Below are 18,095 nucleotides of genomic sequence, written 5' to 3' on the forward strand. Positions count from 1 at the left end.
AGCTCCAGATACTGGCAGGCTCATAGAGTAAATTAGGTGGACAAGAACATCACTAGGAAATACATGTTCTTTTGTAGACTTGTAGCAAGAGTAATTAACAGGCAGCTTATACTTTTTATTGGTTTCCCATGCAAATACTATTCAGACCATAGTGTCTCAATTTGTTTATTACACTATTTTGCCATTGGATCCTAACTTCGTATCACTTTACATTCTTGACCAGTACCCACCAGATATATGTAAGTTCTGCTCACCCCATTCCCTCGTCTGAAGAAGTATGCATGCATATGAAAGCTTACATTCTAAATAAAACTTTGTTGGTCTTAAAGGTGTTACTTGATTCCTACTTTGTTCTACTGCTTCAGACCAACATGGCCGCCCACCTGGATCTATCTGGCAGGCTCACATTTATATTGTTGTAGGTGTTGGACTGCAGCACTTAGATTCCAGGAACAAGAAACAAATAATTTTGCTTATTAATTTAAGATATTACATGATCACCCCCCCTGCTGATTTTGCATGGGCCAATTCAGCCCATAAAACATTTTAAGCAGCTGTTCTGAACAACTGCCACTAGGAGGAGCTTCTTCAGCACATGCTTCCAACCCTCTGACCTTCCTTCTACCAAAAAGGGGGGGGGGGTGACAGTCAATAGTGTAAAGTGTAGGAGGAAAGCAGCGGCCTGGAGCTTATGGAAAATAGAGATGGCATGTACAGTAGACAAGGTTCTAGGGTTTTACAGGATGTAAAAACATAAGATAGATCAGGCATAAATAAGAAATCTGTCAGAGGAACTACAAAACAGTATTGGATGTGTTCAAGTTTTTAATAGCAGGAGCAGTGACAAAGTGAAGCAAGTTGGCCAATATGTGAAAATTCTAATATTGGAGCTGTGCAACAAATAGAAGCAGAGTAATTTGGGAGATGGTGACTAGGACCAATGGGCATGCAACTTGTAAGAGGAAGACATCTGGGAAGAATAATTTAGAAGCTATAGTGTATTCCAGATAACACACCATGCTCAATGTTTCTTTTCATTTTCTTAATGAGAGAGAAAATGTATGTTGACATAAATTCACGACTATTCATTCCAGGTGGAGTCCTATTTACTCATAATTACTGTTTCATCACCATTTGTTATAGTGTGTGATATCTACAGAGTTTCACTTTGCCATTGTTTTGAAGAAGTGGGAGAAGGCAGTATATTGACAATGTCCCCCCCTCCCATATTAACATTCACATTCACATAGTAGGGAGTAAGGTTATATTTGTATATGAAAAACAGAGTAATGGAGTATGTTTATTCGAAAATCCTCATTTCCAAAACAGATTTTGCTACTTTATCAGGCATTCCAACATTTAAAAATAAGCTATATGCAGCCTAGGTGTTACTTTGTAATTAATTCTCCAGACATAAGGGAAACATGTCAACATCAAACTCCTGCTTCCAATTCTAATAGTGAATTGATAAAAACTAAACTGCAATTCCCAGCAATTTCCATTGTAGACCCTCCTTCTGTGATTCCTGAGGGACCTCTATCTCCTCAGGAGCATTTTGTGGAGATTAGAGGGCTGTAGCAGGAGAGGGGAGACAGGAAAGTTCCATTATGCCACCGGAAATTTTTAGTCTGGATACAACCTAGTTTATAGAACTTTGGTTCTAAGCCCAATTAAAAGGAAGTTTCTTTCTACCTGCTGTTTCTTTTCCCAGAGGTAGTTCAAGGTCACATTTTCTACACACTCCTTCGTGCAAAGTTTTGACCCAAATACTTCTTGGATCCTGCTGATCAGGTATTCATGATGGCTGTTACCCATAGCATAAAAATGGTTGAAATCTAAGAAGATCACTTCTGTGGGGTGATGTGTTAGGAAGGTGTTCATCTCCATCAGCCCATCGCACACTTTGATTCCAAACAAGCCATGTATAAAATAGATCTCCTGTCCAGCTTCACCCGGTTTTGAAGATACTCGAAGGTCAAAGTAGCGAATTCCACCTTCAAGTTGCTCCTTGAACGTCAGGTTTTGTGTTACTGACCATTTCTTCATTATCTTCTTCACTAAAGGGATTTTAGCCAACCGTATGATGGCAGTTGCTTGATCTGGCCCCACAGGGGATTTGTCATCAACCCAGTAGCTGAAGGAGTCATGTGATCCTACATAAAAGAAAGGCAATATTGTTTTATTCTTATCACATTAGATCTTTCTACTGAAACCTGGATTCTATGTACACATTTAGCAGCAAGTAGGTCAGGCTGAGAAAGAGTGAATAACTGGCCCAAGATCTCCCAGTGAGCTTCATGGCTGAGTGGAGATTTGAACCTGGGTCTCCTGAGGGTCAGTTTGGTGCAGTGGTCAAGTGTACAGACTCTTATCTGGGAGAAATGGGTTTGATTCCCCTCTCCTTCACATGCAATAGCTGGAGTGACCTTGGGTCAGTCATAACTCTCCCAGAGCTGTTCTGCTCAAAGAGCGGTTCTTGGGAGAGCTCTCTGTCCCACCTACCTCACAAGGTATCTGTTGTGGGGAGGGGAAGGGAAAGGGGATTGTAAGCCACTCTAAGACTCCTTTGAGTAGTGAAGGGTGGGGTATAAATCCAGTCTCTTCTTCCTTGAATACCTTCACTACTATACCACACTGGACTCCCAGTACAATGTACTTACTGTTACAAACGTAACCCTAGTTTAACCTCCTATTTCTTCATTGCTCCCCTTGAGATTCATATTCTCTCCCCCTTCCCCTCCCCTCCCTCTCCCCCCTCTCTATATCTATCAATCATCCATCCATCCATCCATCATCCCTCCATCCATCCATCCATCATCCCTCCATCCATCTTATAGGAAGCATCTACTAACACCTAAAAAAGTTATTTATTCTCAAGGATTCAGATGATGGTTGTTCTTTTTTGGTATCCAACTCCTTTTATTTTTGTACAAAGTTCAAGTCCAGTGGCACCTTTAAAACCAACAAATTTTTATTCAAGGTGCAAGATTTTGTGTGCACACACGCTTCTTCAGATACATTGAAATGAAAGTTAGCAGTCCATATATAAATAAAGGATAAGCAGCATCTTAACAAAAACAAAATAAAAGGCATTTAACAGATCTGGGAGGGGGACAAAAAGTGCAAGCCTAAACAGATTTGTTAAACACCTTTTACTATGCTTGTGCTGATCTGCTGCTCACTCTGTTAACTTACATTTCAATATATCCCAAGAGCCCTGGACTCCAACTTTGTTCTGCTTCAGACCAACATGGCTACCAACCTGAATCTATCCTTTTTTTTTAGTATCTAACATGTATTCACCAAAAGCAATGCCTTTTCCTGCTGCTAGAAGCTGCAGATGAGAATCAAGAGCTAAATAGATTATGTTGCTGGGAGTTTTGAATCCACCCGGATGCCCATCTACAGTTCAAATCAAATATCAACATGCCTCATACTGAGAACACCAGCATGAAGGATTATAGACTTGTTTATGTAGGACACTTAAATCATGAATTTATTTTTAAAAATGGGCTACTCGGCTTTACAAATCCAATGTTTGCTTTTAGACTGCTTCAAATTGCTTTGTGCATCTGAGCCTTTGGGACTGAGCAATCTGAAGGAAAATAAGAGGTAAGGGCTTCTTTAGCCTGAAGCTGAGAATGTAAACAAAGAAAAAAAAATCCTCCTTCACAAGACTGAACATGAGCTGGCATGAGAATATTTGAAAAGGAAAAAGCCCAGTGGAATCTAGATGCACTGTGATCATCCAAGAGAAACCAAAACAACCTGTGATTTGCAAGCAGTTCAAGTGCAGCTGCCGGGCAATTAAATGAAGTGAACGAAAGTGAACAAAGTCATTAATGCAGATGTACAACAGGAAGACAACTGAGCGGAATAAAGTAATTTGCCCAAAACAGATTGCCACAGTTTATATATTATAAACATTGCTTACATATTACTATCGTATTACTCTAAATTCTAGAACACATCACATGATCTATTGTACTAATCGACAATGCTATCTTAAACTGTTATTATACCCTTCTAAATCTATTGGTGTCAGTGGGCACAGAAAAGTATAACTCTACCGAAGACAGAATGTGCTAATGTAAATCTCTTGTCTCTAAGTTCTAAAACTACATTCCCGGTCTCTAAAACTAAATTTCTCCAAATCTCTTATTAAGGAATGTGATACTGCTGCATTTTAAGTCTTTAATTTATTATACTGACAGTATACTGTTAATGCCCTGACCTGAATTGCCCAGGCTAGCCCAATCTCAGCAGAACCTGGAAGCTAAGTAGGGGCGGCCCTGATCAGTATTTGGATGGAAGACCACTAAAGTCCAGGGGTTATTAACCAAAGGCAAGCAATGGCAAACCACTTCAGACTGCTTCCTGCCTTGAAATCCTACCAGGTTGCCATAAATTATCTCCAATTTGATGGCATTTTCTGCCACCGTAGTGTCCATAGATATATAAAGTCATTTTAACACGTTGTCAGGAATAGGCAGGGCTTTTGTAAGGGGGAATGTGGCAGAATAGAGTTCCAGAACCTCTTTCTGGAAACAAAATTCTCAAAAAGAAAGTTTAACAGTTCATGAGGGCCACCTCTGTGTTTCTCCATTTCCCTCTTGAGAGTTCGTTCCAGCATCTCTTTATCCAGGAAAAAAAGGCCCCGGGAATAGAGGTAGGATTCAAGTTAATAACTATTTCCAAGATTTAAGAATATAAGAAGAGTACAGCTGGACCAGCAGCTTCTTTCATGCAGTGGCCAAGCCAGTTTATCTCGGACCAACCAACAGGGGCTGCCTTCCCAGAATGTTCCTCTGAGGCTGCCTTCCCAGAACTGGGCTTCAGAGCTTTACTGCCTCTAAATATGGATGTTATTTTAAGCAATAATTTACTGCATGTATCTTTTGGTTATTCTCAGTAGAAGTACAAAGCTTATAGAGGGATAGAGGTTAGCTTTTTGTTACTACAACAAGGGTTCCCCCATATTTATTGATATACTACCAGGCTAGGGGTGCCTGTGCCCCAGGCTGAACGGCTCACCTCCACCCCCCCCCAGTGTTATTTTCACACGTGCCCTGATGATGTCATTATGATGTCACTGCCACGCACGCCTAGCCAGACTTTGCCGATCTGGCAGCCGGCATGTGCATGGGAGTGGGGGGATGTGTGTGGGCAGGCAGTGGACGGTGGCAGACGTGGGGAAATAAAAGGTGGGCGGGCGTGGGGAGGCGAGCGGCGGCAGGGAGGGGACGGCAGCAGATGGCTGCAGGGAGGCGAAGGGTGGCAGGACGGTGGAAGGGAATGGCACAGCATGGCAGAGGGCAGGGAATGGCGGTGGGCATGGGGAGGGTGCGCCTCATGGTGCCCCTAGGCCAAATGGCACCCAAAACGGCCGCCTATTTGCCCTACTCCCATGCACCGGTCCTGTATACTATAATACTTACAACAGATGACAAGAAACTATGAAGAATTTAGGATTAGACTTCATGGCAGCAGTAATTAGAAAGTATGGTCATTAAAACTGATCAGTTCGCCAATGGCCATTAGCCATGGTGACGAATTCTTCATGAATCTAACTGCCCTTTAAAGCCATCTGTGCTTGTGGCCATCACTAAACCCACTGCCAGTGAATGTCATAATTTTATTACTCATTCATTAAATAAACATTTCTTTTTGTTCATCCCAAATCCTTTGCCCATCAGCTTTATTGAGTGTCCCATGAGTTCTAGTATTATGAGAGAGGGACAAAAAGTTATCTACTTTCTCTCAAACCATGCATAAATTAATACATCTCTACATACTCCCCTTGGGTCTATTTTTTTCTAAACTGAAAAGCTCCAGACTCTTTAGATTTTCCTCTAATGCTTAATCTTGGTTGTCGTCTTCTGGACTTTTCCCAGCTATTCAAATATCCTTTTTGATTTATGGCAACCAGAGCCATAAACAACATTTCTTTACTGGGAATTCTTTTAACCCTTAATTTTCTTTGGCTTTGTGAGCCATCCCAAACATTTAGGAACCAAACTTGATTTTCAGCCTTCAAGGTTTTACATTTTAATGATCAGACTTTCTAACTATTGCTACCATGAAGCGTAATCATAATTGTTTTAGTTTCTTGCTATCTTTTTAAAGGCTATTATGACACAAGTGTTGTAGTATATAAATAAATATGGGGGAAACCTGGTTGTTATTGTAACAAGAAGCTAACCTCTCTCCCTCACTTAAATAAATTTTGTACTTCTACTGAGAATCACAAAAAAGGCACTTACAGTAAATGATTACTTAAAGTAACAGATAATGCAACGAAATTTCTAACCCTGGCCCCTGGGATTTGTCAAGCCCTATTCGAACCACTTTTTGAAGGTAGTCCCTTTGCTAGTTGGGAGGAATATCATAATCTGTCTTTAGGCTTAAGTATTGAGCAGCAGCTTCATTGTGACCCTGATTGCAAAATGTTTACTTCAGAACCACAGGGTAAAGATTTGGATTATCACATAATAATTACAAGGTAGAGATCACACATTGACACTGTGAGGAAAAATAACTACTTGTGAGTTGTGTTTGCCACTAGATTCTCTCGATGAAAAAAGAAACAAAATCCGCATATGCACCGAGGAAAGGCCAGCTATCAAAGCTCTCTTTATATACCATACTCAGAAAAGCATCCACCCCATTCCAAGATTCCAGTAATTTATTATAGGAAGCAATTCCAATGAAAAATTCCTTTATATTCTCTGCCTGTATAAATGCACAATTAATCAAACACACACCCTTAATAATACCTTTATGAGGTTAGAACTGAAAAGGAAACCAGTCCTTAGGATGGGGCTACAATTGAATATCTGGCAGCCTGCAGCCTCGCGGCTTGGCTGCCGGGGATCGTTTGCCTCCCTGGAAGGGAGAGCGGACTTCGGCGTGCTCGTTAAGCATATCTTTAGGGGGCGGGGCTTTAAACGTGCCTCTTGAGGCCCTCCCCCCCCCTCTTGTCAGTCCCTTGGCCTTGCTCGGCCCTCCCGCCTGCCCTGTTTGTTATGTAGGCAAGTGCTGGTCGCCTCTTTTATTGAGGGTCCGGGTAGGAATTTTTTACTCCCCGGCTGTTTGGCTTTTGACTGGGGTGTGTTTTTTGCCTACCCTGCATAGCATATCAGTGGGTTATGGAATTGGCTTCAGAATGGTGCCTCTTTATAGGTTGCTCACTTTTTAAGGCAGGTTTTACTGGGTTTATGGTGCCATGCGGCCTGGGGAGGACCAGTTAGCCTCCCCCTTTTGTGGAGTTAGGGGTCTGGCAGGTTCAACCTTTGGGCATTGGTGACCTGAAGTGTGTGAATGCAGACTGTCCTGGAGACTCGATCGGATGGGTGCCTTTTGCTGAGATGTACGTCTGGTGACTGGGCCCTCAGGTGCGTGCCTCCCTGCTGGGCCTGCCTGATGGGAGCTGTGACACACAGCTCCCGCTGGGGGGGGGGCAGGTCCCTCGCCCGCTAAAAGGCAGGGGAGCGGTCTGTGGAGACCTCTGGCCCATGATTATTTAATAAAGTGGCCCATAGTTTTACCAACTCTCTTGTGTCTGCCTCTTTATTCCGACTTGAGGGGCAACTTCTCTAAAAGTCAGTGACAAAGGATAATGTGAATGGGTCCAGGTTCAATACTTACCACCTGCTCTACAGATCTAGGATTATATAGCCAGACTCAAGATTCATCCTAACGTATACTGGGAGTTAAGGGTTATACAAAACATCACCACACAAATTCTTACAGTGGTGAAATGACAACAATACCTATTCCATTGATATAGGTATGATCAGTGTAGTATAAGCCCTGTTCCCAAACTGGGTTCACACACCCTGCTGGATATTGCATAATTGTTATGCTATGGCAATAATTTGCAACTGAACTCTCCTGTGTCAGCAAGACAATCCACGTTAAAACGATTGGTATACCAAAATAAACAATATATGGATGCAGCCCCTTTTCTTCTTTGTAAAAATTTCAGAGTTATAATTAAACAAGACAAGTATTAAGTGCCAATCAGAGCACAGGCGTAAGTACCTGTGCAAAATGAGGCTAATCCTATGTCAACATGTAGATTTCTCCATCTGTAATCTGCTTAATCCATTCCACTAGCAAAAAACTAAATATCCAAATCCACTAAAACATTTTGTAGCCATTCAATTCCAAACAATAACAATAATAAAAGCAGAACTTTAATGTGACACATCAGGACAGGGGAAAAAAAAACAATTTTCCCAGCTTTCCCTATAAGTAGCCATGATTTTTATAACTACACACAAAGTAGGAGAGAGGTGTTGTGGTTCCATTAAAAGTTTCTGTGTTGCATTGTAGGCAGAAAGTCTGTGTTTCAATCCTGGAATATCCAGCTAAAAAGATTCAGTAATATTTGATGTCAAAGACCTCACCCTGAGACTCTGGAGAGCTTTTGCTAGCCAGAGTAAACAGTGCTAACCCTGACAGATCAACAGCTGGACTCATACTAGGAAACTTTTATGTGTTCAAGAAAACAAGGTGATGACATTCCTTTAATCTGAAAAATCAGAATGAAAGAAACTCTAAATACTGTATTTGATATGTGTGTTTGGGGAAGGACTGTATTATATTTATCAACATTTATATTTCTCAGCATTTAAAAATGATTCTGAAATCACTTCAATGAACTTCGAAAGGTATACCTCTACACTGACAGTCTGTTTAAAGTTTTATAGAGATATAAACTAGGGTTAGGGACAGAAGGTAAGGCAGTACTTCCCTGAATATCAGCAGTTCTAGAAGATCATAGGGAGAAGTGATTTTTTCTGATAACTGGAGATGCCAGGAAGCAAACATCTCCAGCATGCACTAGAAGACCTATACTCTCTCTCTGGGTTCATGGGTTATCAAAGACATATATTTCTTTATTGCCTAAAGTAAGATTTACACATGCAGCTTTAAGTTTCCACACAGCACAAAGACATCACAAAATCATCAAAAAGAAATGTACAGGTGCATCGAATGTCTGTGAGGAGGGATAATCAACAGGGATGCCAGGAAGGCCATTTGGTTCCTGGGTCTGCAGTTCAAAGTGGGGGTGGGAGCTCAGATTTAGAGTTTGTTAAATGTTTTGGCATTTGGTAAGTTTATGATCATCCCTTTCAGACAAAATATACAGTACTCTTAGCGTAGAGCTGCAAATGTAAGAATTGTTATGGTTAATACGTGTGTGTGTGTATTTACAGACAGGAGCTTCAAAAATTAAAAATGGCCCAGGCCTCTGAGAGGACCTATCCAAATCACATTGGCATTTATTTTGGGAGAGAGGAGAGGGGGGGGGGGTTCTCCTTTCAGCAGTTTGCTGACCTGGAGAAACCTGTTTCGCCTTGCACAAGACAAAGTGGGTGGTAAGTAACCAGGCTCTTAACAGCTTCACCTAGGACAGACATAGGAAACCACTGAAACATGTGATGGAGGACAGCATCTGTGACCATTTTGCTCAGTATGATGGGTTCCTTTGCTCTATCCAGGGATGGCCAACGATAGCTCTCCAGATGTTTTTTGCCTACAACTCCCATCAGCCCCAGCCAGCATGGCCAATGGTTGCGACTGATGGGCGTTGTAGGCAAAACATCTGGAGAGCTATCGTTGGCCACCCCTGCTCTATACCAAATGCAGAGGTGTAACCAAGCCATTTCTAGAATGTGTTTTAGACATGGAGCAGCAGTGTTGCAGCCAGGATGCCTTCTGTCCATGTCCACAATTAGTGCTGCCAGCTCTGGGCTGGGAAATACCTGGAGATCTAGGGTGGGGGGGGGGAGAAGAGCCTGAGGATGGCAGGGTTTGGGGGACAGGAAGGAGTTCAGTGGGATATATTTCACCTTCCAAAGTGGTCATTTTCTCCAGGTGAACTATACTGTTGCCTCGAGATCAGATGTAGTAACAGGAGATCTCTAGCCACCACCTGAAGGTTAGCATCATTGCATATGACTGACATTTAGAACTGCTATTCAGTATAATGCAGGCATGAAAGAATGTCAGCTGCCTCTCTAAACTATTTGTGTAATTTATGTAATTTAATTAATGTATGAACAGTTTTATATTGTTATTGTTTGATTTTATTGTTGTTGTATCATGGTATGTTCCATGTCCTGTAAGCCGCCCTGGGCCTGCCTCGGCGGGGAGAGCAGGGTATAAATAAAAATTTATTATTATATTATAAACAGCAGAAGATAACACTAGTACCACCGTACCTGCCCTGAACCCATCTCTCACAACATAACCCTTCTTAATTTGGCCTGTTGCCTGTGGATACTGCTATAGTTAATAGTGTATTGCTGTCATCAGTTATCATAGTGAAGGTGAATAAAAATTTGTATTGTGTGTAAAATGCAAAGCACAATTTCCAGAGAATACCATGCCTTTTTATATAATAACATCTTAGAAATAAAGACTCTCAGGGAAATATTCACTATAAATCCTAGAGAAGATACCTGAGGTCAAGTTGCAGTTTCCCTCATTTCCCAAGTGCCAGATTTGCACATAAAGCTGGCTGACAAAATCTCCTTGGACTTTAGGATTCATGCCCTTAACAGGGCAGATTATTTAATCAAAGATCAACGTTTTAAGTTTTCAAATATAAACTAATTGAATTGTTTGCTTTGTGTGTTTATTAGAAGGCTACAGGTTGGAGACTCTGATTGTTAGGATGTTGACAAATTAAATGAATGATACAATCAGACTATCTAGGCAAACATGCTAATTTTATAGTGATTGGTTAAACAAATTTAACAAAGACTATCAAGGTACCAACTTCTCTTTAAGGGTCAGACTACATACTGCACAGACCTTTCCCAAAAAATGTTTAAAACAGAGCTCAAGCCTCAGAGGATGCAACAGGGAATAGAAGCAATAGAATGGAAGGAGTAAAAGGTGTTTTCCAGGCACCTTACATCTTGTGATGGACCCCTTAGCTACTGTTTAGGATGTTCCCCTGCCAGGATCTATTGACCATATCTTTTGGTGGCCATTTGTGTGGCTGAAGATAATTATTCTGGTTCCAGCTGTGCACTGCTATGTCTCTTCTGTTGAGATCCAACCATGTTATGACTCCAGGTAGTCTTTAGTCAGATGACAAGCTACCTGTCCATCCCCTTGGTTTGGTTTTGTACATCAGAATATCAATCCAAAGCTGCAAATATCAGCCTACGGAAGTTTAGTGTCTCATTAACCAGCTTTAGAAATCTACCCTTCTACCTTGGGGCAATGTCAGAACCCAAAATAACATGGAATCACCTCAAGGAGAACACAATATTACTGCATGTGCTATCCACTATGTATATTATTTGTCTCCTCTTCTCTGGAGTGAACCTAGCCCTTTTAGTACCCCACAGAACTGAAAGTTTTACCATTACAGTTCAATATCTCTCCTCCAACCTTTGGAATATATTCTATATGAATAATTTCTGTAGGATCAGAGCTAGGAATGGGACGAAGAAGACAACGACATTGGATTTATATTCCGCCCTCCACTCAAGAGTCTCAGCATGGCTCACAATCTCCTTTATCTCCCTTCCCCACAACAGACACCCTGTGGGGTGGGTGGGGCTGAGAGGACTCACAGCAGCTGTCCTTTCAAGGACAACCTCTGCCAGAGCTATGGCTGACCCAAGGCCATGCCAGCAGGTGCAAGTGGAGGAGTGGGGAATCAAACCTGGTTGTCCCAGATAAGAGTCCACACACATAACCACTACATCAAACTGGCTAATTAATAGGATTAGTGGGTAGGGCTATTTTGAGATGAGTCTGGAGTAGAGATGGAAAATTTCATTAAGGGCCTCCCTAACATCCCCGCCTCCCAAATTCAGGTCACTGAGGTGAAGCAGAGGTAGGGAAGGAGCGGAGAAACGCTTCACCTACTTTCCACCACAGGAAGAAAAGCCACTGAGGGGAATGTGCCATGTTAAATCCCACAACTGCAGGAAGAGTTAGCTGGCACCACCATCACTTCTCTCTGTCCACAATTACAACCTCCAAGGTTACTTTTCACTAAACAAGAGAGTACACTATGTAAAGTGCACATGGACTTATTATCAATCTGTTCAATGTAACTTAAAATCAAATGGGCAAGGCAAAAAACAACTAGTGATCAATGAAGGATTCTCAGACCTGTAACAAAGCTTAACCTTCATAACATCTTGGGAATGTTCAGGAATTCCACTGAGGCTTATTAGGTTGTGTTCTCATGGACATTTTAGATATGATACACAAAGAAGCAGCCTACTCTTATAGACAACCACAGTTATACCCAACACGTGCTGTGCCAGCCACATGCATCTGCCACCACGTGCCTAGTTCTTCTGTTATCACCAGCCTACACAGATGTGCTGTAATAAATGCAGACAACAAGTTCAACCCGTGGGCATGACTGAGATATCTTTCTCCTGGGGCTGACACTACACCGAACATGCTGACAAAGATTCCAAATCTTTATTAAAAAATGATCCAGGCCAACTGTTTACATCAAAAAATATCATTTGGATGGTCTCAGCATCATACACACCATTTTTAAAAAATGGAAAGATCTCCTGCCCTGGACTACAACTGCTCCTGCTTGGTGCAGCAGCAACAATAATGTGGGGAAACTGGCATTATGCCAACACTGTAATGTTGTTCCCAGCATAATGCCAATTTCATTGCCCCCCCTCCCCCAGTGTCTCCTACAAATTGCCAGCATTTAGTTGGCAAGCCAAGTTATCTCATCCTTTTTATCTTCATGAGGAACCTGTGAAGTGGGCAAAGCTGAGATTGAATGCTGTACTACAAGTGGATGACCTAAATTCAAACCACCGTGCAGGCCACATCTATACATTGTGGGATTTTATATATATACACCAATTTATCTATTGGGATTTCTTGATTAAATAAGAGGATAATACAGAAGAAAGGGAGGCAGGCCCTCTGCTATTTTCCTGCTGGAGAAAGCCATTATGTGCTTCTTTCACACCACTAAGTGGGAAAAAATGTGGGTACCATTACTGGTATGGAGATCTAAATTACTGCAAGACTCTAACCATTACACCATATTAGCATTCGCTTTTAGATACCATTTTCTTATGGACATACCATTTTATTTGCTTCTCTATTGTCTTATTTTATGGAAAAGTTTCAAGCTTATCATAATTGTTTAGGAATTTTATACTTTAGAACACAGCTAATACCAGCTCCATTGGAAATAAGTTTACCCTTACAGAAATTTATGAATTTGTTTACTGAAAATACTTATATACCTGCCAGTCTCCCAAACATTCCGGGTCCCAATGCGTAATGGCTCAATTTTCTGTGCACATTTCTGCCTAGATTTCAGTCCCAAGTTTGGTACAGGTTTAGTCATCCTTCTACAGGGAATAATCAATCTTTTGGGGTCCTTTTCCTAATTTTCCATTTCTGCATTTTGCTCATGGCCATGACCTCAAAATAAACAGATGGCCAGATGGTTCCTTGTTATATAATTCAGTGAATCCCTTCATCAAGTTGTTCCTGATTGGCTTTCATGAAGTCATAGTGAATCACTGCTCTCCACTTCCATCCAAGCTCTTGAAGTAGTAATCTAACTATTTGGTTTCCCTCTGAGGACACTGCAGCAAATCTATAGAAAATGATTCCACATGCAGAAAAGGGAACTACAAATCAACTGTGAATTAGCTTGCCCTGAAAATAACTTCTAGATTCAGCCAGTTTCACAAACCACACAACCTCAGAGTCTGGTTCCGAATTGGGACATGACTGCTTTCCCTTCCCCATGAGCATCAAGCTGCCTCAGTGTATTTGGTATCATCCACAGGATGTCACGCCCAATCCAGACATGGTTCATGTAACTCTTACACTTTTCTCCAACGAAAAATCAAATTTTCTCTGCTTTATCACGGTGCATAAAAGGGCTTCTGAGCCATGCAGTGCAGTTCAGCTTGGAAGGGGACAAAGAGGAAGCTACTAAGCCACAGGGGTTGGTGCTGGGCTTGACATGATGGTTATCTAATGGTGACAACAATAAATAGCATGGGTGGGAGTATGCAAATTTCATTCTGCCGTGCCACTTGCTTCTGCTCCAGGTGCAGCTTTGCGGCTCTCTGTGTGGAAGCAGCCATCACTAAGGCAAGTTCTTAAGGCAGTTGGTTCTCATCTAATCCTTGGAACATTCATGCCAAAGTAAAGCATTACTGCAAACACTATGTGAGGATACCACTTGCCATAGTGATACATACTGCAATAGAGATTCTGCTTCACTACCTTTTAACAATGCTTTTAAAAATCTCTTGCAAAGGGAAAATTTAAGGGGGGAAACTAGAAAAGAAAGGCTAACTGTAAACATACTGAATATCCAAAGGGCAAAGACCCCCTATTTTAACACTAGGCAATGCTTCCTTTAAACCCAACAGCTTTGTATTTGAATATGAATATTAAAACATCCCAATTTTGTCACCGGAAATTATTCTGTTAAATTATAGCGATCTACATCTGACTCCAGTAATGTCCAAAAGAATTGCTTTATTAATATTTGCGGCTAAAATAACCATAGCAGCACAATGAAAACAAGCATTTGCTCCAAACCTGACTCACTGGCATGCAAAACTCTGGCACCTCTATATTATGGACAAACTAACAGACCTGACAAAAACCGATATAGAACTGGAGAACTCGAACTTCTATGCTATTTCTGGAATACCTTATTCTTCAAAAAGAGATCTCTGAAATGGTAACATCATTACAGCTATGGTAGTAATGAGATAGTTAACAATGTTAAATTTAATGTTTTATGAGGGATTGCATAAGTACTAGAACATGCATGAAAAAGTTCAACATTCTTTATATGCTAGAAATATTATTGAGATTGTTTTTCCCTTTGCTTTCTGAGTATACCTTATATGTGAATCAGCACTAACTGCTTTTGATCACAACACTGTGTATGGAATTAATGTTGTGATACTCTAGAATTCTTCATTATAGTTACTTGGAAAACTTAATAAAATTATGTTTACAAAAAAACAAACATCCCATTTAACTGTAGTTTGTTTACCATAACTGGTCATACAGATTCTAGTTAGTCTACCAGTCACAGATAATCAATCACCAAATGCCATATAGAATAAGGATGTTTTACATACTCTACACAAGTCTGAGGGTGCATTCCATACATCCTTAACCAGCTCATTCCACTGAATTGGAGCCATTATTACAGAAAAGGCTCAGGACTGCACTGAATATATCTAAATAATGAAGTGACGAGAAGTGAATGCTGCAAAGACCTCAATCAACTGGGGCATTAGACTGCACAAAGAGAGATTGTCCCTTAGATATCATGATGCAGTATGGGGAACCTCTATATGCTGCTGGTTAGATGCAATGAGAAGACACTATTTTCCTTATTACCAGTAATCAGTACTACTACTCTTACATCTCTTTACTACTTGGTGAATCATAAATGAGTATTATGGCTGATACCAGTTGCACAACAAAGGAGGGTTTTTTGCCTTTAAAACTGAAAACTGTTAAATAAGACCATTTATGAGAGAGGAGGGGACAGCTGTCAATGAAAACATTTTTAACATCAGGAGGTCTTGGTGAAACTAAATTCCTCACATGTCTTCCTTGAGGACTGTTTTCAGGCTGTTCTATACAGCTGAAAGCAGGTGTGGCTTGCTTTTAATTACTACCAGTACCAAGTGTAGGAGTAATGATAATGACCATGAGCAATATAATAAAAATTTCTATTGCTCATATTTGTCATTACAATAGCATGCCTACAAATATAATATAGGACCCATGCTATCAGTACTGAAGGTGTCATGAGAAGGACACTAAGAGGAAACTGACAGTCATCTAACTTAGTCTAAAGAGTCACTGGCTTATCTTATTATTAGCGCACTTCATATAAACTATGATTTAACACAAAGATAGTACATCACCCTGTATATGTGACATAATTAAATCACGCTTAAATTACACATTAATTTTATTATACATTGGGAAGGAGTCACAAAGACTCATGGCAAGGCTGCGTGAAACAATTCTTTCTCTAAATAATTACACATGGCAAAGTTTCATGAAACTATTTCCCCCCTAAATAATTTCTGTGTGTTCTTTCCTGCCTCATAATAGAAGACATTTGTATAATTTATTTGATAATGGTTCAGGAATCATGGTAATTAGTTCCCAATGACCTAGAATATTGATGGCACGATAAAGACAAGAAAAGTCAAAGCTGACAAATCTCAGATTTATCTCCAAACTACCACCTATCATGTCACACAGGTGACTGATGAACAAAACACCTTCAAGAGATTGTGTGTCCTGTCACTGGCAAGAAGTACGCATCACATAAACCATAAATCTTTTCACAGAAACTTTTCTCATAGCAACTATCAGGTTCATTAAGTCTGCTTTCAAGTAGACGGATCCAGATCTACTTTGTTCTTCAGCTTTCAAGTGTTGTCAGTGCAATCCCCATAACAAAGGTGGGTTGATAACAGTGTATTTTTATTTATTTATTTGACTTATATCCTGCCCTCCCCACCAAGGCAGGCTCAGGGCGGCTCACATTCAAGGTCATTAAAACCAATATCAACATAAACCAAGCAGAAAAATAAGAATACATCATAGATAAAACTTATTAAACATATTGTAAAACAATGTCAGGTACTATTTCCATCTAATAATGGAATATATTGATGTTTTGGTTGATACTGGTTGTACTATTAAAAGAAAAGTCCCAGGGTCACAATAGAGTATTTGAGGTGGGCCAATTGGTGTCTGTTTGGGCCAGATGGTATAATATCTGTTGTCACAGATTTCAGTTCAGAAATGCGTGGCGGAAGAGCACTGTTTTGCAGGCCCTGCAGAACTGTGTGAGCTCATGCAGGGCCCCAACTTCTGTAAGCTTGTTCCACCAGTAAGGAGCCGCAACAGAATAGGCCCTGGCTCTGGTCGTCTTGAGCCTGGCGTCTTTGATGCTGGGAACCGAGAGCAGGTTCTGAGACCCTGATCGAAGTGCCCTCTGGGGTACATGCAGGGAAAGGTGGTCCATAAGGTATGTAGGTCCCTGGCCATATAGGGCTTTAAAGGTGATAAGCAGCACCTTGAAGAGAATCCGGTAAGCAATAGGTAACCAGTGCAGCGCTTTCAGCAAAGGCTGAATGTGTTCCCGTGAAGGAAGCCCCATTAACAGCCTGGCTGCAGCATTCTGCACTAGCTGAAGCTTCTGGGTTTGGGACAAGGGCAGCCCCATGTAGAGGGCATTACAGTAATCCAGTCTCAAGGTGACCATGGCATGGATCACTGCTGCCAAGTCATTGTGTTCAAGAAAGGGGACCAACTGCCTTATCAGCTGTAGACGATAGAAAGCTGATTTAGCAGTGGCTGCTACCTGGGCCTCTATAGTTAGGGAGAGATCCAGGAGCACCCCCAAGCGTTTAGCCTTAGGTGCCAATGTAATTTGCACTCCATCAAAGCTCAGTAGAGACACCTCTGGTCCTGGACTGCGATGGCTTAGATACAGGACCTCCATCTTTGTTGGATTCAATTTCAGTTGACTCAGCCTGAGCCACCCTGGGGATTGAGAGCAGGTTCTGAGACCCTGACCGAAGTGCCCTCTGGGGTACCACCCTGACAGATCTTCCGGCGTGGAGTCGGACTGGCCATCCATCAACAAATAGAGCTGGGTGTCATCTGCATATTGATGGCAACCCAGCCCAAACCTCTGGGCAATCTGGGCAAGGGGACGCATATAGATGTTAAATAACATTGGAGAGAGAACTGCCCCCTGTGGCACACCACATGTGAGTGGGTGCCATCAGGATAGTTCCTCCCCTATCGCCACCCTCTGTCCCCGACCCTGGAAAAAGGAGGAGAGCCATTGTAAGGCCAACCCCAGAATCCCAGCGTCAGTGAGGCGGTGGGTCAGAAACCAATGGTCAACTGTGTTGAACACAGCTGACCGGTCCAATAACATCAGTACTGCCGAACCGCCTCTATCCAGATGCCTCTGGAGGACATCTGTGAGGGTGACCAAGACTGTCTCCGTCCCATGACCTGGACAGAAGCCAGATTGGAAGGGATTG

At 41.5% G+C, this 18,095-nt stretch overlaps 1 protein-coding gene across 1 annotated transcript in view; it reads right to left on the reverse strand.

Annotated features, from left to right (window-relative positions):
- The window catches only part of PLCXD2 (phosphatidylinositol specific phospholipase C X domain containing 2), a 38,006-nt gene that overhangs the window by 5,976 nt on the left and 13,935 nt on the right, over window positions 1-18,095 (reverse strand). The window contains exon 2 of the mRNA XM_060234528.1: window positions 1,693-2,153. Coding sequence (XP_060090511.1) covers window positions 1,693-2,153 — 461 coding nt within the window. The remainder of the gene's footprint in view (window positions 1-1,692; window positions 2,154-18,095) is intronic.

Source organism: Heteronotia binoei, chromosome 3, assembly GCF_032191835.1.
Source record: "Heteronotia binoei isolate CCM8104 ecotype False Entrance Well chromosome 3, APGP_CSIRO_Hbin_v1, whole genome shotgun sequence".
NCBI classification, from domain to species: Eukaryota; Metazoa; Chordata; class Lepidosauria; order Squamata; family Gekkonidae; genus Heteronotia; species Heteronotia binoei.